The sequence below is a fragment of the Chelonia mydas genome, chromosome 9, assembly GCF_015237465.2.
Source record: "Chelonia mydas isolate rCheMyd1 chromosome 9, rCheMyd1.pri.v2, whole genome shotgun sequence".
Classification (NCBI taxonomy): domain Eukaryota; kingdom Metazoa; phylum Chordata; order Testudines; family Cheloniidae; genus Chelonia; species Chelonia mydas.
Genome location: NC_057855.1, coordinates 5,690,434 through 5,717,451, shown reverse-complemented (window position 1 = coordinate 5,717,451; position 27,018 = coordinate 5,690,434). Strand labels below are relative to the sequence as shown.

Genomic DNA, 27,018 nt, shown 5'->3' with positions numbered 1-27,018 from the left:
GTTCAAATATCAGTATTATTTTACATTTTAAAAACAGATGTCCATATCTATGCTGCAAATACTGCCTCACGTTAAAAATGCAAGCCTGTTAGAAATCTAATATATTTTTCATTGTTTATCCTGCTTTTTCACTTTTTACATTTTAATCAGCTTAGGCAGTGAGAATAGATAATCACTTCATTGCTGAAAGAAAAGGAGTACTTGTGGCAACTTAAAGACTAACCAATTTATTTGAGCATAAGCTTTCGTGAGCTACAGCTCACTTCATCGGGTGCATCGGATGTAGCTCACGAAAGCTTATGCTCAGATAAATTGGTTAGTCTCTAAGGTGCCACAAGTACTCCTTTTCTTTTTGCGAATACAGACTAACACAGCTGCTACTCTGAACACTTCATTGCTAGTTTTCTGGTCAGTTTCACTTTTAGAGTCTCCTCCTAGCATGTGCTGTAATGCCTGGGTTACAAACCCTGCAGGGACCTGTTTGTTGGGATTTCTGAAATGTCTGTGGCAGCGTTTCTGTTGGTGTATAGTTCTATGAAAGATTGCTTTTACAGAATATCATTTGAGGGCTAAATATGAACTGATTGAGCCTTTGGGACTAGAGTCTTTTTATTTAGTTTTTTATGCATTAAACAAATATTCCTCAGTACAGTTGTCTCTTGTTTACTTAGGGATTTATATTTCTCAGGCAGAGTTGTCTAGCGGCTAATGCTGGGGATCTTGGAGTCAAGTCACCTGGGTTCCATTCCTGAAGTTACTACTGACTTCCTGCATGACCGTGGCCAACTTCTGTTACCTCCCTGTCCCCATTTCCTCATCTGTAAAATGGGGGTGTGATGAGGTGCTCCGTGTTTGTGAGATGCACTGTGGAAGTAGTAAGTTACCCAGGATGTGTGGCTTACATTCACCCGGACTGGAACACAATTTCATTAAAAAGTTTTTTTTTAAAATCTCCACTTGGACTCAATACAGAATTTAGGGACTATGAGAGCCGTTCTTGATATTGTCCTTACTGTAGAGCTGGACTTAGCCTACCCATCTTCTATTTAACTGTATAATTATTATGTTTTAGTCACCTGATCCTGGAGTTGGATTAGGAAATTCCCATTACACTTGCATATCCTTTGAATGATCAGCAGATACCATCCTGAACTCCTCTCTCATGGTGTTTCTGTGCAGAAGAGACAGGGTCTCCCCCTGGAAGTGCTCAAGCACTAGATTGCGTTGAGGGCTGCATGCAGGGCTGAGATCTGTAGATAGCATCAGCATTTGAGGGAGGTAGCATGCAAACATGACCCAGCACAGATGGAATCTGAGTCGGCTTTGGCATCCATCTTTCTTATGCAATGTTCTGTTGTATTGGTCCCCTCCAAGCCTGCAACATCTTGCGCTCAGTAGACTGTGCAGGCATATTCATGAGTGGAGCAGTCAATACACTAGCTAGAGTCTAGTGAACTTAAACCCTCGGGCAGGAGGCCTACAGCCCAGCAGTGTGTGTACAGATGCCCATGCCATGCCGGCTTCTAGATCTCCTACCCAAAGGTTTTAATTGCACCAGAGCCCAATTGGGCAGCGTTTAATTCTGTTGTCAGGCCACTAAACTTTGATCGATTTGAGGGGAACTAACTGGCACTGTGTGTTCTTTTGCATGTGCAGGAAGGAGCACTGGAAACTGCTGGGCAATTTGAAGACCACAGTTGAGGGACTGGTGTCCAGCAACAACCCAAACGTCTGGTCTAAGTATGGCGGCTTGGAGCGGCTGTGCAGGGATATGCACAGCATCCTCTATCACGGGCTCATCCACGACAAGGTAGGGTTTTGCATGTGGGGCAATCTGGCGTTTATCACCATGTTGCTGTTCTAACAGGTGGTGCTTTGATTACTGAGACAGTCCTTTGGTGCGTGACTTCTGGAAGTCACGAGTGAGATGATCTGTAGTGAGCCTTATTTGCATTGAAGCGGCAGGCCGATGGTTTTATTAGCATCAAGTTTGCAGGGGCTAAAGCTCTAAAGGCGGGATTGTTTTCTGCAACAGGACTGAAAGTCAGGACTCCTGGGTTTTTATCCCCTGCTCTGTCACTGATTTGCTGTTTGACCTTGGGCAAGTAATTTCCTCTCTTTGTGCCTCATATTTCCCGTGATGATCCTGCCCTACTCAGAAGGGGATAGGGAAGGTTAATATTTATACAGTGCAGTGAAATCCTCTCATATGGGTAAATTGTCAGTATGAACATAGGAAGCCATCAACCCAGGGAATGGTCTTGCTTCAGGCTTCATCACACTACGGAAACCCCTGCAGCTACTGGATTTGGGTTCCTGTCACTTCACCTCTCCTATCATTTCATGCCACATTTTGCTAAGCATTGGTGATCTCTGCTGTGAGAAGCTGGCCCCACCCACCCATTTGTTTCTGCCTGTTGGACCCCCAGCAATGACAATGCTGAATTTGTAATGAGGCAATCTGGTAACATGGAACTGAAATGTGGGGTCTTGGGCAGGGTTGCAGCTTCTTAGCCTGGTCTGGGAGGAGAAGCCCTATTCCTTAACGTTCTTGATTATTAGATAATAAATCACTCTGATTCCTGCATCCATACTTCACACAAACATGATCTCTCTTGTTTTGCCCTCACTGCTTCCTGGCTGCTGTTGATTATATCAGTGGTCCTGGGGGACTGCGAGCAGGTTTCAGGGGGTTCTCCAAGCAGGGCCAGCGTTGGACTCGCTGAAGCCTAGGGCAGAAAGCCAAAGCCCCCCCATGGTGCTGAAGCCTGGGACCCTGAGCCCTGCCACTGGGGCTGAAGCCAAAGCCTGAGCAACTTCGCTTCACGGGGGGGCCCTGTGGCATGGGGCCCCAGGCAGTTGCCCTGCTTGCTACACCCTAATGCCAGCCCTGGCTTTTATATGGAGAAAACCAGTAGTTTTGGCAGAGGTAGGCCAGGGAGTTTTTATAGCCTGTTGGAGTGGGCCTCAGAAAGGAAAAGATTGAGAACCCCTGGCTTATCTGGATCCATTCCCTTTACCATTGCTGCCCTAAAGCCAGCCTCTTCTCTCCCTCCTTGCCCCCGCCCCCAAAAAGATTCTTTGCATTCAGACAGAGCCCTGAGACTGTCTACCCCTCTGCTTACCATTTCCACCCTGCAGTAGTTTCTTCTTGAAAATTTGCCCGCTATTGGCACAGGTGCAAATGAACTTGGGTGGGTGATCAGCAAACTTCGAAATAACCTGCTGGCTCTTGATTTGTGCTAGATGCACAGTACTTGTTTTAAGGAAACACACTTCAGACAGACCCTGTTATTCATTGATTACACAGTTGGAATAACTGAACGCTTTCAGTGCACTGGGGGTTGTTCATGCCCAAGGATCTGTGAACAGTTTAGATGTTGGATCTACTTAGCAAGAGCAAGTGCTGCCCCCCCACCCCCCCTTTTTTTTTTTGTTTTGGTGCTTTTATTACATGCGAAGAAGGTTCTTTTCCCATTTGTTTTTTGTTATTAGAAGTATCAGGTCTTGACTTTCCTTGGAGAAATTGGGATTGCGACATCACAAGAGACTGAATGGATAGTAGCTGGGGAGGGGGTGTTGAATCTGACTCTCCCACATGTTTCATTCAGACTCCTGACACACCAGGGGAGAAGCATTTTTTGGGAATGATTCAACAGTGACCCCACATACTGGCTTCCAGTTGAAAATAAAATATATCTACACACATGCACACTGGAGAACTAGGGTGGGAGTTTTTTCAGCCCTGGGGGTTATATATTTTTATTGTATATAAAATAAAAACTCTGTCTCCAGGGCTGAGAACTCTCACCCTAATACTCTAAAAAAGGAAAAGGAGTACTTGTGGCACCTTAGAGACTAACAAATTTATTAGAGCATAAGCTTTCGTGAGCTACAGCTCACTTCATCAGATGCATGCAGTGGAAAATATAGTGGGGAGATTTTATATACACAGAGAACATGAAACAATGTGTGTCACCATACACACTGTAAGGAGAGTGATCAGGAAAAGTGAGCTATTACCAGCAGGGGGTGGGGACGGTGGGGGGGGACCTTTTGTAGTGATAATCAAGGTGGGCCATTTCCAGCAATTTACAAGAACAGTAGGAGGGGAAATAAACAAGGGGAAATAGTTTTACTTTGTGTAATGACACATCCACTCCCAGTCTTTATTCAAGCCTGTCTCCCAAGATCTGTGAGAGTGAAGGGTTGTCCTTCAGGATAGGTTGTAGATTCTTGATGATGCGCTGGAGAGGTTTTAGTTCGGGGCTGAAGGTGATGGCTAGTGGGGTTCTGTTATTTTCTTGGTTGGGCTACTTTTCCATGGGTCCAGATGATGAATACTCACCAGCAACCACACAACAGAACCACTGACCCAGGAACCTATCCTTGCAACAAAGCCCGTTGCCAACTGTATCCACATATCTATTCAGGGGACGCCATCATAGGGCCTAATCACATCAGCCACACTATCAGAGGCTCGTTCACCTGCACATCTACCAATGTGATATATGCCATCATGGGCCAGCAATGCCTCTCTGCCATGTACATTGGTCAAACTGGACAGTCTCTACGTAAAAGAATAAATGGACACAAATCAGACGTCAAGAATTATAACATTCAAAAACCAGTTGGAGAACACTTCAATCTCTCTGGTCACTCGATTACAGACCTAAAAGTGGCAATTCTTCAACAAAACTTCAAAAACAGACTCCAACAAGAGACTGCTGGAATGAATTTGCAAACTGGATACAATTAACTTAGGCTTGAATAGAGACTGGGAGTGGATGGGTCATTACACAAAGTAAAACTATTTCCCCTTGTTTATTCCCCCCCCCCCCCCCCGGATGTTCTTGTTCACTGCTAGAAATGGCCCACCTTGATTATCACTACAAAAGTTTCCCCCACCCCCTCCCGCTCTCCTGCTGGTAATAGCTCATCTTTCCTGATCACTCTAGTTAGAGTGAACACCCATTGTTTCATGTTCTCTGTGTATATAATCTCCCCACTGTATTTTCCACTGAATGCATCGATGAAGTGAGCTGTAGCTCACGAAAGTTTATGCTCAGATAAATTTGTTAGTCTCTAAGGTGCCACAAATCCTCCTGTTCTTTTTGCGGATACAGACTAACACGGCTGCTACTCTGAAACCTAATAGTTTAGGTTAGTAATAGTCTAGTTTTCAAAAAAACAAAAAGGCCCAAAACCCAGGGAAGAAAACAATTGATGTTTTTGATATTTCTAAGTTAAAACATGTTGTTGTGGGTGGGGGGAATACCGAGGCCACTTTTATACCTCTCCTAAAGCAGTAGCACATGGCATAAACAAAAAATATTTCCTTTGCAGCTGATCTTTAACAAGAAGCGTAACTAATAAAACGGGATAACCTCTCCAAAGAAAGCGGAGACAGACGTCAACTGAGAGCAAACAAAATATGCCATCCTAGCAGCATGCTGCATTAAATTTCAAGCCTGCTTCCTAGCTGCTTAGCAGTGCAGGAGAGCCCATTGATGGCTTGCAATGTTAGAAGACACACAATCTCTGCTGCTTTGTTTGCCAGGATGTTTTTGTGTTGGCCTCTGTCCCTCCCTGAAGTTAGACTCCTTTTGCACTGCTGTCTGGTCAGAAAGGTCTTCCCGTGCTGCTGTTAAGAAAGAGAATACTGATAACAGCGGCTTGTGCAATGTTGAACTTGGCAAAAATTTCAAGAGAACAAGTGAAGAGAGGCAAGCATGCAGCTTAACACTGCAAACGGCATTCAAATGTCCCCGTTCCCAGATTTGCTTTACCTTGAAAGCAGCTGGAATCTGGGGAACATTTCCCTCTGCCTCTGAGCAACCAAGCCCACTAGCTCTCTTCGGTTGGGACCTTACAAGAGTGTTGTACTCTCCTTGAGCCTGTGGGGAATAATTCTGATTCAGTCACACAATTGTGTTCCCAGGGCTGGTGTAGGGGAGTAGAGTTCCACTTTAATCCAGAAGAGTCAGGGTCCTCATTTCCCTCCTTCCTGTCATGAAAGCTCACTCCTTAAATTAACCATGGCTCTGTTGCAAGGGGATGGGACGCTGTCCCTTTAAGACACAGGTCTCAGCCTTAAAATTAGCCCTTTCCCCCTGGGTTGCGCAGTAGAGCACAGAAGCACGAAGCAGGTGGTGATGGTGGCCATGAAGTAACCAGGCAGAGGTAAGGGGGAGAAAGGTCTGATTTCACGCCTGAATCTCTCTGCCTTGTGCACTCTGTCATCCTGAAGCTGAAGAGTGTCTGGGGCTGGTGTAGAGAGGAGGATTTATTTGGAACGTTCCCCGCACTGCCTCACCTTCCTCATGCTGCAGCCTATAACCTGCACCACTTTCCCAACAGGCAGAATGGCGATCCGCTCCCCATTACTTTGGTGCGGCGTCACCTTGGCGCTGCATGGGGCTAATAAGGTTGCTACTTTGCGATGAGCCCCCGTGGCGTGGCTGGGCAAAATTTCCTCTCTCCTGCTTCGCTGGACTCTGAACGGCTCTGCCCTCCCAGCTTGGATTGCGCTTTGTTTCGCTCTCGCTGTGCTAAGGGTCAAATATGCCCAGGCTGCCAGCCCAGCCTGGAAATAGGTGGGATCTCTTCACTGCCAGTCCTCTCCTCCAGCTGCTTTCCTCCTGCACTCTTCTGTCCGCTGGAAATCGGGGGACAGCTGGGCCGTTCCTTGTCCGTCTGGCAGGGCAGGAGGTGCGTCTGGCAGGGTGTTTGGCACCTGGGTTGTGAGCCGCAGTCCAGGTGCTAGTTCTCAGCCGCCTCCTTTTGTTGGGCCCCCTGGCAGTAGATTAATGAATAACCCTCTCCCTTTCACACCAGACCGCCATGCAATTGCTATGCTTTGCCTTTTTTCCTCTCCATATGCTTCCTCTTTTTTTACTTCCCCTTCCCCCCTCCGCCCCCTCTTGTTTTGTTGCTCCCTGTGCCTGTTTGCAAAAAGGCTCCGGGCTGCTGAGTGCCAGGGGACATCTACTGCTGGTTCTTCAGGGGCCCCGGTGGGCTGTGTAGCAAGATGAGACCCAGACAGTACCAGTGCGCTGCTCCTGCAGCCCTGTGCCTGAGTGTTGCTCCTGTGGCCAGCTGTGCGAGGAATGGTTTGCTGCAAGAGCAGGCAGAGGTGTAGTTCAATAAGCTGCTCACCACTCATGTTTGCAGTGGGGCCTGAGAGCTGGCTCTAGGGTCATGCAGATCCGGGGTCCCACTGCTTATCTCCTGTCCTGTGTCTCCTACAGCAGATTATTGCACTCCGGGGTGGGAAATACTAAGTTACTCTGCAGTTCAGTCGTTCGGTGGAACGTGCTGGCACTGAAAGCACTGGGTGTCCTACTGGCATGGCTGACTCGTTCACATCCTGCATGTGTTAGGAAAGGGTTAATTAGATAAGGTATGTGTGTCTGTCTATTATCCCTCCCCCTCCGTGTGTGTGTGCGCGCGCGCGTGTGTGTGTATATAAGTTACTTCTATCGCTCCCATCATGGAAGTAGCTGAGAACCTCACAAGCAATGAGTTTATACACCCCACCTACCTGTGAGGCAGGGCTATTATCCCCATGTCACAGATGGGGAACGGAGGCGCAGAGAGACTTGCCCAAGGTCACTCAGGAAGCCTGTGACAGGGCCGGGAATTGAATCCAGGTCTCCCAAGTCCCTAATGCCGCAACCCCTAGGACACCCTTCTTCTCTCTCACCCACATCAATGCCTGCGAGTGACTCGTGCTGTCAGCTGAGTGGTGCGGCGACCTCACGAGAGGCTGCCGAAGGTCGCATGAACTGCGCTGGTCTCTCAGCACCTGTCGTGATTGTGGCGGGGTTTATCAGGCGGAGTCTAACTGTGCGTTTTCCGGGCAGGTGTACTGCAGGCAGACAGATTACTGGCAGTTTGTGAAAGACATCCGCTGGCTGAGCCCGCACTCTGCTCATCACGTGGAGAAGGTGAGTTCTGGCGTGTTTGGGATTGGAGGACGGGGCTGGCTTGGAGATCTCAAGGCTGTTGCTTTCCCTGGCCAGCAAAGAGTGACTAAGTTGCACAGTTTGATTCTCACGATTAACTGAGTGACTGAAGCGTTAGGCTGCGGTTTGCCTGCCATGGAGCAGCTGGGACACCCTGGCAGTGGAGTTCGCTTCCTTGGAGTGATCCTCTTGTCTTGGTTTGACAGATTGAGGGAGGAGACATTTTGTTATAATCCCTCTATCATGTTTAATTTGTGAGTGAACTCAGTGCCCCTTAAACTAAGGGGGATGATCAAAAGTATGCAGCCTCATATTCTGTACAAGCTGCATCCCAGAAGGCTTGACAGAGTTCAATTCAAGACCATGGATGACTTGTGGTCTATGAGAAACAGGTTTTTGGTCTCTCATTCCTGCAGCTCCTTCACTAACTGCCACCACAGCTGGCACTAATTGCCCCTGCTTTGTCCTAAACTCTTCATACAAAACCCAGAACAGTGTCACGTGCTTTGAGGTCACATATATGGCAGGGCTCATCTGCATAGCTCTTGATAGACAAAGGACCATGTCCTTTCTCCAAAGAGCATGTGGCCTCAGCTGGGACCAAACACGCTGAGAGATGGGGATAAGCACTAGGGGGGCAGGGACTACAGCAATCGGACCGTACCGTGGTTCAGATCAGGGATGCTTCGTCAGTTCTGATGATGATGTTGCTAAGTGGCAAGACTAGGCCTTAGAACAGGTCAAGGATGGGGCTTAAACTCTGGACAGTCAAGTGTTAAAGTATAATGAGGCCGGCCAAAAAAGAATTTGAAGAGCAACTAGCCAAAGACCCAAAAACTAACAGCAAACATTTTTTTTAAGTACATCAGAAGCAGGAAGCCTGCTAAACAATCAGTTTATGCTCAAATAAATTGGTTAGTCTCTAAGGTGCCACAAGTACTCCTTTTCTTTAAACAATCAGTGAGGCCCCCAGAGATTAGAGATGCTAAGGGTGCACTCAAGGAAGACAAGCCCATTGCAAAGAAACTAAACAAATTCTTTGCATCAGTCTTCACTGCAGAGGATGTGAGGGAGATTCCCACACCCGAGCCATTCTTCTTAGGTAACAAATCTGAGGAACTGTCAATAGAGGAAGTTTTGGAACAAACAGTAATAAGTCACCAGGACCAGATGGTATTCACCCAAGAGTTCTGAAGGAACTCAAATATGAAATTGCAGAACTATTAACTGTGGTATGTAACCTATCATTTAAATCAGCTTTTGTACCAGATGACTGGAGGAGAGCTAATGTGGCACCAATTTTTAAAAAAGCCTCCAGGGGTGATCCGAGCTTAACTTCAGCACCAGGGAAATTGGTTGAAACTAAGAACAGAATAATCAGACATATAGATGAACATGATTTGTTGGGGGAAGAGTCAACATGGCTTTTATAAAGTTAAATCACGTCTCACCAAGCTATTTGAATTTTTGTGGGCGTCAACAAACATATGGACATGGATGATCCAATGGGTGTAGTGTACTTAGACTTTCAGAAAGCCTTTGACAGGCTCTTCAGCAAAGTAAGCAGTCATGGGATAAGAGAGAAGGACCTCTCATGGGTCAGTAACTGGTAAAAGACAGCAAACAAAGGGTAGGAATAAATGGTCAATTTTCAGAATGGAGAGGGTTAAAGAGTGGTGTCCCCCAGGGGTTGGTACTGGGACCAGTCCTATTCAACATATTCATAAATGACCTGGAAAAAGAGGTAAACAGTGAAGTGGCAAAATTTGCAGACGATACAAAATTACTCAAGCTAGTTACGTTCAAAGCAGGCTGCAAAGAGTTACAAAGGGATCTCACAAGACTGGGTGACTGGGCAACAAAATGGCAGATGAAATTCAGTGTTGAAAATGCAATGTAATGCACATTGGAAAACATAATTCCAATTTTATTTATATATATATGGTATAAATTAGTTTTTACCACTCAACAAAGGGATCTTGGAGTTCTCTGAAAACATCCGCTCAGTGTGCAGCAGCAGTCAAAAAAGCTAATAGAATGTTAGGAACCATTAGGAAAGGGACAGATAGGAAGACAGAAAATGTCATAATGCCTCTGTATAAATCCATGGTATACTCACGTCTTGAATACTGCGAGCAGATCTAGTTGCCCTATCTCAAAAAAGATGTATTGGAATTGGAAAAGATCCAGAGAAGGGCAACAAAAACTATGAGGGGTGTGGAACAGCTTCCGTATGAGGAGAGATTAAAAAGACTGGGACTTTTCAGCTTGGAAAAGAGAAAACGAAGAGGGGCTATTCGAGAGCTCTATAAAATCTTGACTGGTGTGGAGAAAGTAAATAAGGAAGTGTTATTTACCCCTCATAACACAAGAACTAGGGGGCACCCAATGAAATTAACAGGTAGCAGGTTAAAAACAAACAAAAGGAAGCACTTCTTCACACAAGGCACAGTCAGCCTGTGGAACTCATCGCCGGGGATGTTGTGAAGGCCAAAAGTATAACTGGGTTCAAAAAAGGATTAGATAAATTCACGGAGGAAAGGTCCATCAATGTCTGTTAGCCAGGATGGGCAGGGATGGAACAACATACTCTGAGTGTCCCTAGCCTCTGTTGGCCAGAAGCTGGGAGTGGATGACGAGATGGATCACTCGATTGCCTGTTCTGTTCATTCCCTCTGAATGGAGCACCTGGCATTGGCCACTGTTGGAAAACAGGACACTGGGCTAGATGAACCATTGGTCTGGCTGTTCTTATGTTCTTACTGACCTTTGGTGCGGAATTCCCTCCCAGTGCAGCTGTTTCCCTTGTAAATGTGCTGGCTTGGTCCGTAGCTCCCCCCGGCTGTCAAGAGTGGATGGTTACAGTGCTGCTGCAAGACAACTGTATGCTGTCAGTCAATGCCTGGTGACAGGAAGTTGCTGGATGGCCCAGTGTCCACTACTGAACCTACGATTGGCTTTCCAGGGTTAGCAGACACCGGTGCGTTGCTCTCGTGAGCCCACTAGTCTCTGTCTGACTTGACTTGTGTGCGGTGTCCGTTTCCAGTTCATCAGCCTGCATGAGGATGGCCAGCCAAACGCAGATGGCGTCAGTCGTCGAGCCGTAGCGGAGCTGTGGCTACAGCACAGTCTGCAGTTCCACTGCCTCTCCGCACAGCTGAAACCGCTGCTTGAGAACAGACAGTACATCAGGAAATTCTACACAGGTAAGCAGCACCGTGGAGACAATCTCCTTCCCCCCAGGAGAATGTCGAGGCATGCCCTTCTCTCCAGCCATGGACACAGGCTTCGGTAGCACATAGAATGCTGGGATGGGGGAGGGTAGGAAATTCTGTAGCCCAGAGGATGCCAGGATGTGAGGGATTCCATAACGTGTAATTTGGGGGTGGATTAAGATTCCTTATAGCACTGCTCGGGATCTGTCCAGTGGTCCTTGCAGTCTAGGAGCCTGTTTCTGGCAATGTCCAATGCCAGGTCCCGCCTCTAAGCAGGTGGGGGCAGCAGGGATACAAGGTCTGGTTTTGTTCCTGAGCCGCCCTGTGTCTGTCTAGGTTGAAATTAGAGCTGGCTGGGAAGTATTTGATGGAAAGCTTTTTTGTTGGAAAATACCGATGCATCAGAACCAAAACTCTTCACGGGAAAGGGTCAGTTTCGGTGAGTTGCCCATTTCAAGCATTGGTCAGAATTGTCAGGATCCCATTTTGACATTTTCTAAACAAAAAATTTCATTTTTTGACTCAAAATGACTTGTTTAGAATTTTAACTTATTTGCGGGGGGGGGGGGCGTGTTTTAAAATAAAGGTAGAAAATGGAACGGTGTGACCTGATCCACATTTTTTTCAGATTTTTGGTTTGCAAAAATTGGAGACTTTTTGACTTTTCATCCCAATTTGAGAGGGGAAAATGGTTTTAAATGATAAATTCTGGCAGGACAGGAAAACTGTTTCCCACCAGCTCTAATTCAAAGAAAGGAACCAAAAGGCTTTGGCGTAACAATAGCCTCAAACAGGAAGATCCCAGTTCAGGATTGGCCACTGGATCTGGAGTGCGGCCTTTTCCAGAGACTCTGACCCTGAGCTCTGGGTACCAGCTTAGTCACTGACACCTTTCCAATGGATATCAGTGGGCTTTGTGTCTGCCACTGGCCCTTTTTCCATGGACTTCAGCTGGCTTACGGCACTTTCCAGGTACTCTCTGAGAACCTGACTGGCCCAGCAGTGCCCAGCCCTGCCTACTTCTCTTTCAGCCATGTGAGAGACCCCTTGCCTGTTGATAATAGATACGAGGACAGCCGTGGCCATGAGATGGGCCCATGATCTTCCTGATCCCAAATGATTATGCCCAGATGATTGTCATCTTATCCTAGCTAGCATGGCAGCAGAGAGACTGTTCTGCGATTGTTCTGTCTTGCCGCAATGGAGCTGGCCAAGGCTCTGGCTCAGGGAGGGACTGGGAGTTTGTCTCCAGTGTCATGTATTAAATAATTGCATAGTCCCCTTTGCATCACACCACAAATCCCTGTCTGCTAAGGGCAGCAGCGGGGTGCCATGAATCTCACCAGCGTGACCAACCTTCAGCTGCCACTTCCTTCCAGACGCTGCCTTCCTGCTCAGTGACGCCCACGTCACAGCCATGTTACAGTGCCTGGAGGCTGTGGAACAGAACAACCCCAGACTTCTGGCTCAGATTGACACGTCCATGGTGAGAAGAGCCCCTGCTTTGTGTCCGTCTCTCCTTGGTGAACGGTGACTCCCTCGCACAGTGTCTCACGCAGAGCACACGCAGCCCCTTGGAGGAGGCTTTTACTCCTTGGCTGGGGTTCTTCGCAGAAGGAGCTAGAAGAGAGATGGGAAACAGCTGATTAGGAGCTGGCTTCTCTGCCAATGATGCCTGTGTGATGTTAAAAATGGGCTGCAGTGGGCATGGGGCTGTCTTTGTTTAATGGAGTTGGACATTCAGGGCACACACTGGGCCATGTCCTGTTTTGATTGGCTTCCAAGAGTCACATTTTAGTGGGGGCGGGGGGGGGGGGTAGGAACCAGTCATTCCTCTGAAAAGAGCCTTGAAGTTCTAGGTGTGTGGGTTTCCTAGGGATTACAGGTGGAATGTGATGTGTGTTACATGTTCAAATCCGGGCATAGTAACAGGAACCAGGACTGCCACTGGGAGGACACCGATGGACTGATGTGTACAGCCTGTTGGGGAGAAGAAGCGTTCCGGAGCCAGGAGAGCTGGGTTTTATTTGTGCCTCTGCTGCCACTGACTTCCTTTATGGCCTTGTGCTGGTCACTTCACCCCTTTGCTAGTTTCCCCATCTGTACAACAGGGTGAACAGGTCATCTCCCCCTCCCCTCCCGTCCCCCCCACCCCCCACCCCCGTCGTGTTCTCTGCAAAGAGCTTTGAGGTCTCCAGATGAGAAGTCCTGGTGACTGTTTATTAAACTGTGTGGCTGTGTTCTCTCCGCTGGATGGCACAGCAGGATTGATGGCTGTGTGCGCGTCAGGTCCCTCCGCTGGCCCTGGATCATCACACTGAGAGCCTGGTAGTTTCCACATGGGAGCCTGCTGCTTAATTGAGAACAATGGGCTGGTTCCCTTTTTTACTATGGCTTTTTCACCCTATCGTAGAGAGCTGGCAGCATCCCACCTGACACCAGAGCTGCAGCTGTCCTCCCCGTTTAGTAACAGGCACTCACGCTGGGCACTCCTCGTTGATTCCTCTTTGACTCAACAGTTGCTGCTTTCAGGGCTCTGAGTCCACTTCCCTTTGTCACTTAACACTGTAGCTCTGGTTTATTAACAGTGCTGCATCTGTTCAGTTTCTCAGAAGGAGTGAGGCCCCATTGCCTGTGACGAAGAGTCAAAGCCTGACAGCCCTTCCTGGTTCTGTGTGTATCCCTCCTATGGACTATACACAACACAGGTACTTCGGATCCTTCTCCAGTCTGCACCAACCAGCCTCCACCAGCACGTCAGGTAATAGGAGTGGGGGTTCTGTGTTCCTGCTGCACGTGGGAAGCTCAGAATGTGACCCACTCTCTTTTATACAGGGTCTGTTTGCAGAGTGCATAGTTCAGGATCGATCTTTTCTCAAAAGTCAGGCCCTGCAGTTCTGTAATAACATGTGCGTGTCACTCAGGCTTCCTGAGCAATCCTACTATAAGCTACTGTAGTGTTTATTGGTTATGGGATTGACTAATATTGATAACCCCTTTTAAACTCTAGTGTTAGACAAAAGTCGGAGCTCCATGGCTCCTCCAGCATTTGAAACATTAGAGCTAACACCACCAGGTGGGGTAGCATCATTGTTGGAGATCTGAGAAGCATGGAGGGAACAAGGATCTCATTTAATCAGATCAGATAGAACAACCCAATTAACATAACTGTGCATAGATTGCAATGGTTAGCGAAAACCACGTCCAGCCCCTACATTCCCGATAACACTCGTGTCTCCTTCTGGAAGCCTGAAGAATGGTGGAGTGGCCGGCTCCTGTGGAGGGTCAGGAAACTGACCTCCAGCCATCTGCCAGGTTGTATTGATGATAAGTTATGCATATGCCCACCAAAACTCATTAATATGCATGAGGGTTAAACCCCCTTATGTCCATCTTTGGGACTGTCACCCTGATAATATTGGGGGACTTGTCACGTGATAGGCCACTTCGATAGTTCCTCTTTCAACTTAGTAACATTTATGTCCCCTTATCACCATAGTAAGATGCAGTTATCTTAAGGAAATCTCTAACAGTTCACTTTGGCTACCAAGGGTCATCTTGTGGTGTCTACTGATCTCTTCTAGTCAGGATCATCCAAACTCAGCAGTTATTATTCAAAATCTCAGCACACAAACATAGACACAAGCTCAGCACATTTATTATTAACTTACTTATGCTAATGTATCTTTATAACATGGCTAATTTTTCCTAAAGCCTAATTTGGCTAAGCTAAATATCTGACAGGCCTAAGTCCATAGGTTTCTTGCATTTCAACTTTAAATCTTAAGCTTTTTTTTTTTTTTTTTTTACCTGTTACCTAGCAGGAATTAGTCTCTTATATTCTAGTGTTTTAATAGATTAATTTATTAATGACAAGTTACGCTCCTGTGGCCACGCAGAGCCCTGCCCGTCCAAGCAATTGACAATAACGCACCAGGGTGTGCATATGCATGCCAGGACTTCCCAAAAGAACCGCACAATAAAAGTAGGTTTTGTGCCTGGCCCTCCTGCACCAACCAACAACAGTAAACCAGCGTTCCTGTGTGTCCCAGCCTTCCTGAGCAACCCTGCAATAACACCCCAGTGCAGTGGATGGAAATTAAGCTTCAGTGAGGACGTGGGCCTTGGTTTTCAGCTTCCAACACATGCTTGGGAGACCAATGGGAGTGGTGGGGAGGAAGGGATTTTTAATAAAACCAGCGATTCCTTGACCGGGCCTTCCTGCGCTGGGTTTGTTAGTGTGTTGAGCCATGTGCTCGTTGCCCTCATCTGGGCTGTTGTGCACTTGTGTGTGACCTCTCCCTCCTGCCTCTGTCCAGACAGGAGACCAGCAAGCTCCTCCGTGTGCAGCAGCACAAGCCAGCCTCTGGAAAATGCCCCGTACAACGTATCCCTCTTGCTGCCCGAGGACAGATCCCCTCTGGGCCAACCTGGCCTCCCCCGGCTCAGTGTTACCTCCCCCAGAGACGACTCCTCTTCAGTCAGCGAGATGAGCACCAGCACCGTGACCAGCCAGAGCGAGGACCCCTGGGCGGGTAGCCAGGATGACGCCCAGAGCGACGCCAACGATGGGCCGGAGTATCTGGCTATTGGGAACCTGGGGCGACAGGGCCGGGCCTGTAGCAGCCAGAGCAGCACCAGCAGTAGCATTACCAACAGCAACAAGAGCAGCAGTTCCAACCTGTTCTCATCCAGCAGCTCCCAGAAGCCGGAGTCCATCTCCTCCGTGGAGGACCAGGGTGCGAGCAGTGGCAGCAGGGGGATGAGCCTCTTGCGCAGGTCCAGCTTTTCAGAGGGGCAGACGTCAACCCCCCAAGGGATCCTCAAGAGAAGCCATGCACGCTCGCACTCCGATACCAACGTGGCCTCTGGGAAAACTCCTGGTAATGGTGGGGCGGCGTTTAGGGAGGGATTCGGTGGGTGGGACGTTGATCTTGGGGTGAGAGTTCAGTGGGCATCACCATCGGTGTTGTGCACCGTTAGGGGGTGATAGGCGCACTGGGCGAGGAAGAAGGGAACGAGCTAATTAAAGGCCTTGCAATGTTCTCTTCCAGTGGAGCCTGGGGACCTGAAGTTAGCTGCTGGACTGGCCTTGGGCGATGCCAGGAATAGGCAAGGAGGGATTGCATGTGCAGCTAGCTGGGGAAGTCCGGCCTCTGCCCTTTGGCTTATCCATTGCACAGAGAGCTCTCCGCACTCCCAGAGACGGAGAGGGAAGCCTCCTACCTCCCCCAGCAGAGCTCTGGGACCCAGCTCTGAACGTCCAGCACCCCCTGCCTTGGTGTCTAGCCTCACTTCCCTTGGTCAGCTGGCAGAAGGTGTTGGCTTACCCATCTCTCTCTGCCTCGCTAAGGCTATGGTGCTAGCCTAGCCGCCCCCAGAGGGACTCCCTGAACCTTCTCTCCAGGGTCTCATCCGGACTACAAATAGGGCCTGGCTGGGGACCGGGTCCCAGAATGCAGGGACAGCCCTGTGTTGTAACGGTAGAACCCTCGTCTGGTTCGATTGGGAGAATAGACTGGGTGCATGCGTTCCCTGAACAGCTCCCCATTGTGTAGGTGAGTGCTGGGCCTTTTGGGGCCTCTGTGGGTGGGTACTGGGAGGCCAGGCTGGTTCCCAAGGGGACGCCCCTTCAGGGCTGAGGTGCTGCCTTCAGGTAGAAAATGGGGCTCCTGTCTTGGTGAGTAACCAGTCTCTCTCTCTCTGTTTTCTCTTCCTTCCGTAATGCTCTCCTCTTCCTCCTCCTCGCTGTCTGCCCAGGAGGCCTCAGGGATATCACCATTATAATAGAAGATCCAGTGGCAGGTTTGGGAGCCAGTAGACACCCCCACATCAGTGATCATTGCATTGAGTTCAGGATTTCCATTATCACATTGGTGTCAACTTAGAAAAGCCTCTCCTTCCCCGAGTCGCTGATGGCTCCTTCCCCTCTCCTTCTCCGAGTCGCTTTGAGGGAGCCCCAGGTTTATGCATGAGACCTAAATGAGGATCCCTGCTTGGTTTGGGGCCAACAACATGCTGGACCAGGAATTGCCCCTGGCTTCCCTGCATGGCACTGTGTGGCGTTTTCCGATAAGCCCCTGGATTGGCTCCCATCCTCTCCCCTTCGCTTTGGAAACCAGGCTAGATCGTACCCCTTGTGCGGGGCTAAGAGATAGGGAGGGGTGGCCCATACTGCTGAATAGCGCCCAGTGGAAGGATATCGGATTAGCCGAGCTGGGAGCAGCATTTCCCGGGGACGTGGTTCTCTCAGTACCAAGCGCTCGGCTCACAGCTGTGGTGTAGTGCTCAGATCAGACGCTTGGGTTCTATTCTGGGCTCGGATTTGCTGCATGAACCAGGAAAAGTTGTTTTACGACGTGACTTACACAGAGTTGCGGGTGCTCAGTATCTCGGCAAACCAGGCCACTCACCTGTATGCTTCGGGTCGCCTTCCCCTCCGTAAAATGGGGATAATTCCTTCTGGGACACAGGAAGGCTTGAACCGTTAATGTTTACAAAGCCCTAGGAGTTCCTTGGCTAGAAATACTGAGGACAGTATCCGAGCAGTCTGCAAAGGTGTCCCGGGTGGGGTGTACTGGCAGATGCACCAGGCTGGGCCAGCTGTTCCTACGGAATCTCTGCAAGATTCTGTCCCCTCCCAACCTCACTTGCTGCATCACTTGCTCTCCACGGAGCTGGCGGGTTAAGGTGCCTGGCTGCTGTGGGCTCTCAGAAGACCTGCCTCAGCTTGCTGTTTAGTGGTCCCGCTTGTAGCGGGGTGGACACCGGCTTGGGCCCAGAGGGGTTTAAGACAGGCCTGGGAGAGGGCTGGGGCAGGGGAAGAGCTGGGCTGATTGGCAGAGCAGCCGCAGCTGGGGGCCACGCCCCAAACAGACCCGGCGGGCCTTATAAAAGCCAGGGAAGCCAGGAGCAGAAGAGCACTCTCTCTCTAGCTCTGAGAGGGAGGGACCTGGCTGCAGAGACCTGAATAGAGGACCTAGTTTGGAGCAGGGCTAGGGAAAGGCCAAGGGAGCCGGGGAGCTCTGGCCTAGGAAAGCCCCAGGCTGCAGGCCTGGGAAGGTCTATTAGGTACGGGGGTTGCAGGGGGCAGCCACGGGTAGGCAGAGGCAGCAGGTCCAAACCCAACCTTGCCTGTGATGAGTGGCTCATACTGCAGTCTGCCCCAGGGCGCGGGGGCTAGCTGGTGACTGGCAGGAGCCTATGACTGAGGTGAGGTAGGGATAGTGGGTGGGGGGATTCCCCTGGGAGGGGAGGACCCAGAACTGTGGGGTACTGCCAGGGGGCAGCACCCAGTGAAAGGGGCACCGGGGTCCTGGGGGGGACACGGGAGCCAGCAGCAAGGCAAGACACTGGCCTGAAGAGGGCGCTCCGGAGGCTGGTGAGCTAATTCCCAGAGATGGACCAGCAGGAGGCGCCGCCGGTGAGTCGGCGTCCAGTTACGCTGCTGCTGCTCCGAGAACTGGCAGCCCCCCTAGGGTTTGGAGATCGGTTCTATGCACTGGGCCAGGCAGTGGCCCTGAGGCTGTTTCTGTGCCCGTTTTTGGAGGTTCTTTGCTCTGTGGCAGATGAGTTCTTGGAACCTTGTGCTTGAGCAGGGGTAGTCTGCTGAGTTCTCGGGATCTGCAATGAGATGTGGAGCTTCTGCCCCTAGAACACTGGTTCAAACCCCGTCCAGGTCAGGTGTGATCACCTGAAAGCTGTTTTGTGGCCTCAGGGAACTGATTTGGTCTCAGCCCAGTTCCTGGGAGCTACCTCCCAGCTGGCGCCGATCAGTCTCTGGAGACTGAGCTCCCTCACACCAGGGGTTAAAGCGTGCTTACCAGGCAGCATGGGGGGGAGCTTGTCCAGCAGCTGCTTGTGCGGCAGTGCGAGCTGCTCTGCTGGTTGAGTTGACACCAGCGGTCCCTTCCCTGTTCCCAGTGCCTGGAGCTATTGCATGTTCCACATCACACATGTCAGTCCCATTGCTCTCCCCTGTTCCCTTGTGTGTGTTCAGTCATCATTTTCATGCCAGCGACAGCCAAGGGCTTCCGTTCTGAGATCAGTCAGTCCTCAAGTCATTTGGTCTCTGCAGCAGCCCATCCAATCCCAGGGGCTGGCTTGCGGTGCTGCAGCCTCCCACAGGTGTTCACCTCTGATTAGGCCGGCTAGAGGCAATCCCTCAAAGAGCTCTGCCCCTGTGAGAACGTGAATTGCGTCACATGTGTGTGTGGAGGGTGGGGCGCCGGGTGCACCACGTATAGGTCACCTTCACATCCCTTCCGTGCTCTGCCAAGTGCAGTGGTCGGAGTCCTTAAGCCCTGGCTGCTGCAAAGTCAGGGACTCCAATGTGCATGGAAGACTCCATTCTCCCCAGCTATAATCAGAGGCTAGAGGGAGTTGGAGATCACCTCCTTCTGCTGATTCCCCCCCCCCCCCCCCCCCCCCCACCACCCACGTCGTCCTAGGCATCCTCCAGGACTGCTGAGTCCCCAGGATCCCATTGCTCTTACCCTGGTCACTCGCCCTGTGGCCCAGCAGGACCAGCTGGGGGTTCCTCTCCGTCAGAGGGAGTGCTGCTGAAGGCTAGGAGGCGCAGTGTGCTCCAAACAGGCTCAGTTAATTTTCCAGCCCTGCCACCACAGGAGCAAGAGAGCAGGGCGTCCTTTGCAGTTCTGCCCCCTGTCCCCTGCTGCATTAGCTGGCGGAACAAATGAACTCTGCACTTCCCAGGCTCTTGCACGCTGTCCCATTGTCCCTCTCTGGCAGCCCTGTTGCGCGCTGGAGGAGCTGCCGATCCAAGGGAGGAGCAGCTCTTAGAGATGAATCCTGGCAAGCTGGTGATTGCTGCCTGTGGTCTGCCAATTTGCATTTTAGCTGCCTGAAGTCCCTCGCCCCGGGACTGCCCCCTCCTGGAACTGACCTGGATACAGCGTAGCTCTCTGCCCCCTTTCTCCCTGGAGACCAGCTGACTTAACTCTTTTCTCCCCACTTTGATTCCTTTTCTATTTTATATTTTTTTATGGTATGTTCTTGTGATGTCCCATTTGCTCCCTTCCACTGTGTCCCGGGGGGCTGGGGTTAATCACCCGGATGGACCCTTCTGCTATTGACGAGCATCTTTGCTCTTGTCTCTCTTAAAGAATCCCAGGGTGACACCTCAAGGGTGATGGGTCATGTCTCTGGCTCCACCCAGAGCAGTGAAGTGAGCACGCCCAGCTCCCTCTACATGGAGTACGGTGAGTTGAGCAGGGGGTGAGCAGAAAGGGTTAACCACCAGTACGGCTGGGTTCGGGTGCTCAGTCCTTGTACGTTTGCGGGACAGCTTTTGACGGTGCACACATGGGGATTTGCTCATGAGCGTGGTGTCTTGTGCGTGAGGCCAGTGCTCTGAAATCTCTGCGTCTCTCTAAATCTAAGAGCGGCTGGGGGGGGCTGGGGAGGAGAGTTGAGTGGCCCAAGGTAAGTAGCTGTGATCTCTCACTAGTAGGGATTAGGATGAGACTTTGGGATCAGCTGTCCCTCCGCAATCTGCCTACTGTGGGGATCTTGCCCCTTCCTCTGAATACTCTGAGGGTGGTCACTCTCGGGGGCTGGATGCTCGACTGGCTCCAGCCACGCGTCATCTAGTCTGGCAGTGCCTGTGTTGAGGCCAGTATGGTGCCCCATGTCCCTGGGCTCCCTGGGGCCGTGTAATGGAATCGTGCCTGTCTGATCTCTGACTCTTTAGCATTGTGGGTTTGCAAAATGCCCCTGCTTCATTTACCTCTCTTTTGCTTTCCTAGATGCTGGCCAGTACCTGAGTTCGGGGGAAGGGATGTTCCGAAGACCCTCGGAAGGACAGTCCCTAATCAGTTACCTGTCTGAGCAGGACTTCGGCAGCTGTGCAGACCTGGAGAAGGTGGGAGATAGCAAGGGAGTGATGCAGGGGGATATGTGTTCCTTGGTTGCTGGGTCAGTGATTCCGGTTCCACTGGCTAGCAGCCCTACCGAAAAGCCAGTGTTAGTGCCGTAGCATTTCCAGCCTTAGAGCTGCGCAGAGAACTCGCCGGTCTACTTTCACACTTCAGTTTGCTCTTTGGTGTTGATAGCTCGGGGCTACTGTGCAGCGTGAGCTTATCGCAGCTTGCTGGGGCTCCCTCCGCTGCTGTCTTCCCTGAAGTCAGTCTGCTGTTTGCTCCAGCCTTAGGCAGTCGGGAAGCGGTGGGGTTCAGGTGTAAATCACAGAGCGTTTTACCCTCCGAGTGCAAGTAAGGAACAGTGATGCTCCTCTCTGTAAGCCCCATAATGTTCCCTGGCCAATGTGATCCTCTGCTGTTTAACTGTGCAGAGCCACAATCTGCAACTAGTGTTGAGTTGGGAAAAACCAAAGCCAGCTGCTCTCTTTGGGTGCTGGGTGCTGTGTGACCCACAGATGGTGGAACGTTGGAGAGTGGGGCTGTCACAGTGGCAGGGCTAGCTGCACCTCTGTCCCCTTTCTTATCCCTGAGTGCACCCAGCTTTGGTCATGGGCCTCTAGCCCTCACCTGTCCCAGGGAGGAATCCCCCTCTTAGCCTGGGACTTGCTCACAGGGCCCTGCATACACCAACTGCCCTGAAGGCCCAGCTGGGTTTCACGCTCTTGCCTTTCTTTGTGCTGGGCACCTGTGACCATGAGAGTGACCCTAGCCTCCTTAAGACCAAGTGTTTTTCCTTAGTTGGAATACAACATGAGAGACAGAGAAAAGGATTTAAAAATACCCGACACACATCTGTCACCCCTAACGTCCTACCATCCTGTAATGGCGACCCAGGCAGGCCTAGCTTCTTCAGACACCCCTCCAGCGTCATGTGTCCGAGTGTGTCTCGGTCTGGATTTTCCCTTTGCTCCCGAGAGAGTCCTTTGAAAGCCAGCCAGGACTCTTTGTTCTCCAGTAGGCTTCTCTCTGCGTTGGTGGGCTTGGGCCCCCAGTCAAACCGCTCCCATGAGCTATGGGGGTCGAGCCAGAGTTGTCAGAGCGAATAGTTCTGGCATCATCCCTCAAGAACTCTGAAGTGGGGTCTGATAGGTGACCATCTTGAGCTGTCTCCTTCCTGTCTGGATCCAGCCGGTCTCCTAGCACAGTGGTTCTCAAGAGTATTGGATCGCGCCCCCGCCTTCTTTGTGTGTGTAATAGTTTACCCTCCCCGCCCGGCACACAAGTACATATACCAATTAAAAAAAAAAAATCAACATGCAGCTCTCACTAAATATTACGAACAGCGAGGCATTGATTGAAACCGCGCCAATGATTCACTGTGAGAGGAGCAAAAGCAAAACTGTGATTGTGGTCGATGGTCACAATTAAATGCACGCACCGCGTCGTAACATACAGTCAGCCGCGATTTGTATAATGCTGTGCAAGCATAACCGAAATCCGTCTAAATACATCGCGCCATCCAGAGTCAAATGCATGGCACCATCGGAGGACCTGATCTGTCTGGAGGAATCCACTTTGCTAGTTATTTGTTGCTGTGGGTAAAATGTGTAGAGTAAGGTGTTTTGGTTTGGTTTTTTTTGGTCCCCTAAAGCTTCTCACGCTCCCCCAAAATACATTCCGTGCCCCCAGAGCGGGGCCTGCCCCCCAGTTTGAGAACCTCTGTCCTAGTAAGAAGCACTCAGAAAACACCGGGTGAAGGTAGAGTATTACAACAGGGCACTCCATGTGCACAGGGCGATGGACTCAAGAAGGCTTCTGGCCTGACTGGAGGGGCTGGATTCCTTGGGTTCATTAGGAAGTGAAGTCAGAGGTGCCAACTTTCCAATGTGCTTGCGGGGTGCTCAACCCCTGGCCCTGCCCCAGGCCCCGCCCCCAATACACCCCGTCCCCCAATGCCCCGCCCTACCTCTTCCTGCCCTCTCCCTCCTCCAAGTGCGCCGTGCCCTTGCTCCTCCCCCCTCGGGACTCCTGCATGCCACGAAACAGCTGATCGCGGTGGGCAGGAGGCGCCGGGAGGGAGGGAGAGGTGCTAATTGGTGGGGCCCGCCAGAGGCGCTGGGGGGCTGTTAGGGGGGCTCCTGGTGGGTGCTCAGCACCCACTATTTTTTCCCCCCATGGGTGCTCCAGCCCTGGAGCATCCATGGAGTTGGCGCCTATTAGAGAAGTCTTCCTCTACTGTGGGAAATCCCAGATAGCCTTCTCTACAGGTAGGTTCTCTACTGTGGGGTGTAGGGGATGTAATGCTGCATTGCAGAGAACCTCAACTTCCTGGCTCTCTTGCAATGGTTTGGCCTCTGCCTCCCAGGAAAACGCTCACTTCAGTATCTCTGAATCGCTGATCGCTGCCATCGAGCTGATGAAATGCAACGTGATGAACCGGCGGCTGGAGGAGGAGGAAGAGGAGAGTGACAAGGAGATCCAGGAGCTCAAGCAGAAGATACGCATCCGGCGCCAGCAGATCCGCACCAAACACGTGCTCCCTGCCTACCGGGAGGTGGGCTCAGACAGTGAGTGCTGCTTTTGGGGCCAGGCTGGGGAGAGCAGGGGCTCGTTTCCTGTCAGTCCCTGCGATGGTGTATCAGGCACCAGGGGGCTGTGGGAAGTCACATTACACTAGCTCTGAATAGATGGTGACTCTAGTGTGGAGGGCCTGCTGTCACTGGGTCTGTCTGGGTATTTATCGTGTACACACCATGGTGGTGTCAAAGTGTAGAACATAGCTTAATTCTGGGTCCGCGCTGGCACCCCCGTCACCCAGCACTACCCGCCCTGGCCAACTCCTCTGTCAGTCTTCAGTGTCGCACTTAAATTACCTCTGCTGACTTTGGGGCTCTCTCAGACCTTCTGCCTTTTGCCCCTCCAGGCTTCGTGGCTACAGACAGTGAGTCCCAGTTCAGCTCCCGTGACTCCATGTGGCTGTCTGACTCAGGCTCAGCAGAGGACGTGGAGGAGTATGAGATAAGAGGTAAGATGGGGCAGTTGTACCAGATGGAGATTTGGGGCCAATCTCCTCCTTGGGGTAACTGTGCTGAAGTCAGTGGGGAGGAGCACGTCCCTTTGCATTTAGAGATTGCCATTCTCGTGTAACGCTGAACTGTGAGTTGAGCTGGGACCCCAGATTCCACCCCTGGACTGCAGTAAACTGATTCCCTTTGGGTAGGTGGGCTTGTGCGCACATAAAGGCTGAAGGATTTGCTCTGGGAGCTCTATTAGAGTCTTAACAAGCCCCTCGTTTGCTGTGTCGCTGGCTTCCTACGAGAGATCCCTTTCACGGGTAAAATCCTCCGGGCTGGGAACGGTCAGGCTGAGGTTGGGGAGCTAAAAGATTTGAATGCCCACCTGCGCTGTCCTGCTCTTCCCACTCGAACCAGCCACGGACTGGACGAGTCAGTCTGGGGACTGTCTGCTACCGTTCTTAAACTCCGTCTTTCTGTAGCGGGGCAATGGGCTGTGTACAGTCCCTGACCTCCAAGGTACTTTGCCCACACACAGTCAGGCTGGCTCCCATGGCCCAGAGTGCTCCCTGCAGGAAACAGGCGCCAACTTCCCCCCTAGCTGGGGGGGTGTTCGACCCGCCCTCCCCCCAACCCCACTCACTGCCCCCACTCCACCCCTTCCCCCAAGTCGCTGCCGCTGCTCTGCCCTGTCCCGCCTTTTCCCTGCCTCCTCCCCCGAGTGCGCCCCGTCCCCACTCCTCCCCCTCCCTCCCGGAGATTCCTACACACCGCAGAACAGCTGTTGGCGGCGGGGAGGAGTTGTTTAGCGGGGCCGCCAGCAGGTGAGAGGCGCTGGGAGGCGGGGGGAGCTTGGCTGCCGGTGAGTGCTGCTGAGCAGCACCTGCTAATTTTTCTCTCCATGGGTGCTCCAGGACTGGAGCACCCACAGTCAGTGCCTATTCTGCAGGAGACCTGGCCTTGAACCCTGTCCCTCACCTCCCTCCTGCACTGGTCAGGATAGACACTCCTTGTTGCTCAGCAGTGCCCCTTCTGGCTGACTTTAAAGGTGCATTAACCAAGCACTCTCCAGTCTTCAACTGGGACAATGGTGGATGGACTGGGAGGTTCAAAGGCCCCTGTGATGGACACCCTCCATCTTCCTGCTCCTCTCTCCACGGATGTGGATAGCATAACCCCGGTTTGGCCCCCTGTAGCTCAGAGGTTTGACTTGATATTGCAGTCCAAGGAGGGTGTTTGAATGCTGTCCCTGGATGTCTCCCAAAGGGTGCCAGCAGGCTCTGCTCTCTTGTCTCTGTGTTGATACCCTTTTTCTATGGCCGGGCCGAGCACTGAAGCGAAATGTTTTGTCATCACCATATTATGCAGATGGTAACGATGGATCTAACCTGATTCAAATGTCCAAGAACGGCCTGTCAGTGTCAATGGCTTCCTTGTTTTCAGGTAGTACCCCAGAGTGCACTGCGCCGCGTGCGTGTGTGTGTGTGCGCGCTTGTCCGTGTGCCTCGCCTGGGCCTGTCACGGGCCCACCGGCAGAACAGAGGCTCAAAAGCTGCGGCTAAAACTGAGTTCACGCTGCATCAAGCAGGCAGGCTGCAGCCCGGACACCAAACCACCAGCCCCCAGCTCAATCCACCAGCTACTATGCTTTTGCTATTTCCCGTCCCAGGGCTCTGTACATGTAGCTGGCTCCTTGTCAGCTGCTCTCTAGAATTTCTCTGCGCGCTCTCCATGCAGGGGCCTTTGGGAACAATCAATAATGTCATCTGAGCGGGAAAGGGAGAGGAGCTGGCGATGCATGCAGTGGATGGCAGACAGGTGGGGAAAAATGTAGCAAAGGTCTCAATTGCTTGTCTGCTTGCCCAGGCTCTGTGTTGCCACATCACGGTGGCACATTGTGATGTACCTAGAACATCAACAGAGGTGTGTCTGGCCTGGCAAGTGAAACAGCAGAGCAGTGGTTCAGTTTAAAAGTGCTGCAGCCATTAAAGGTAAAGCACTGGCCACATAACTACTGTAACCCGAGAGAGGAGACTAGAACACTCTACTGCATAGAGACTAGCTGTCCTTTAAAATGTAGCTTCCCTACAGCTCCCAGCCCACTGCGATTCCAAGACAATAGCTCTGTTGATCAGAGGTGTTAAAAGCCTTCTCTAGGGACGCAGGCGCTAAGGCGCCAGACTCTTCATGCGCTGGGAGAGGCAGAGAAAGCTGGGGCCTTGCTTTTAAAGTGACAGTACTGTCCTGAGAGCTTTTCTCCGCCAATGCAAGCACTAGTGAAAGGCTGACACCCTCTGTAGCCTTGAACTGTGGTATGCAACCTATCATTTAAATCCGCTTCTGTACCAGATGATTGGAGAATAGCTAATGTGACGCCAGTTTTTTAAAAAGGCTCCAGAGGTGATCCTGGCAATTACAGGCGGGTAAGCCTGACTTCAGTACCAGGAAAACTGGTTGAAACTATAGTAAAGAACTTAATTGTTAGACACAGATGAACATGATTTGTTGGGGAAGAGTCAACATGGCTTTTGTAAAGGGAAATCATGCCTCACCAATCTACTAGAATACTTTGGGGGTGTCAAAAAGCATGTGGACAAGGGGGATCCAGTGTATATAGCGTACTTAGATCTTCAGAAAGTTTTTGACAAGGTCCCTCACCAAAGGCTCTTAAGCAAAGTAAGCAGTCCTGGGATAAGAGGGAAGGTTCTCTCGTGGATTGGTAACTGGTTAAAAGATAGGAAACAAAGGGTAGGAATAAATGGTCAGTTTTCAGAATGGAGAGAGGTAAATAGTGGTGTCCCCCAGGGGTCTGTACTGGGTCCAGTACTATTCAACGTATTCATAAATGATTTGGAAAAAGGGGTAAACAGTGAGGTGGCAAAATTTGCAGATGATACAAAACTACCCAAGAAAGTTAAGTCCCAGGCAGACTGCGAAGAGC

At 51.0% G+C, this 27,018-nt stretch overlaps 1 protein-coding gene across 7 annotated transcripts in view; it reads left to right on the top strand.

The window, feature by feature from the left end:
* The window catches only part of RUBCN (rubicon autophagy regulator), a 60,882-nt gene that overhangs the window by 12,402 nt on the left and 21,462 nt on the right, over positions 1 to 27,018 (top strand). The window contains exons 2-14 of one of the 7 annotated variants that reach the window (XM_043522191.1): positions 689 to 875; positions 1,657 to 1,810; positions 7,866 to 7,949; positions 11,014 to 11,173; positions 12,562 to 12,668; positions 13,787 to 13,943; positions 15,502 to 16,065; positions 16,943 to 16,987; positions 20,308 to 20,403; positions 20,950 to 21,065; positions 23,429 to 23,630; positions 23,987 to 24,088; positions 25,344 to 25,520. In XM_043522191.1, coding sequence (XP_043378126.1) covers positions 1,772 to 1,810; positions 7,866 to 7,949; positions 11,014 to 11,173; positions 12,562 to 12,668; positions 13,787 to 13,943; positions 15,502 to 16,065; positions 16,943 to 16,987; positions 20,308 to 20,403; positions 20,950 to 21,065; positions 23,429 to 23,630; positions 23,987 to 24,088; positions 25,344 to 25,520 — 1,849 coding nt within the window. In that variant the 5' untranslated portion in view covers positions 689 to 875; positions 1,657 to 1,771. The remainder of the gene's footprint in view (positions 1 to 688; positions 876 to 1,656; positions 1,811 to 7,865; positions 7,950 to 11,013; positions 11,174 to 12,561; positions 12,669 to 13,786; positions 13,944 to 15,501; positions 16,066 to 16,942; positions 16,988 to 20,307; positions 20,404 to 20,949; positions 21,066 to 23,428; positions 23,631 to 23,986; positions 24,089 to 25,343; positions 25,521 to 27,018) is intronic. The other 6 variants (XM_037909574.2, XM_043522188.1, XM_037909575.2 and 3 more) reach the window with 6 other exon arrangements.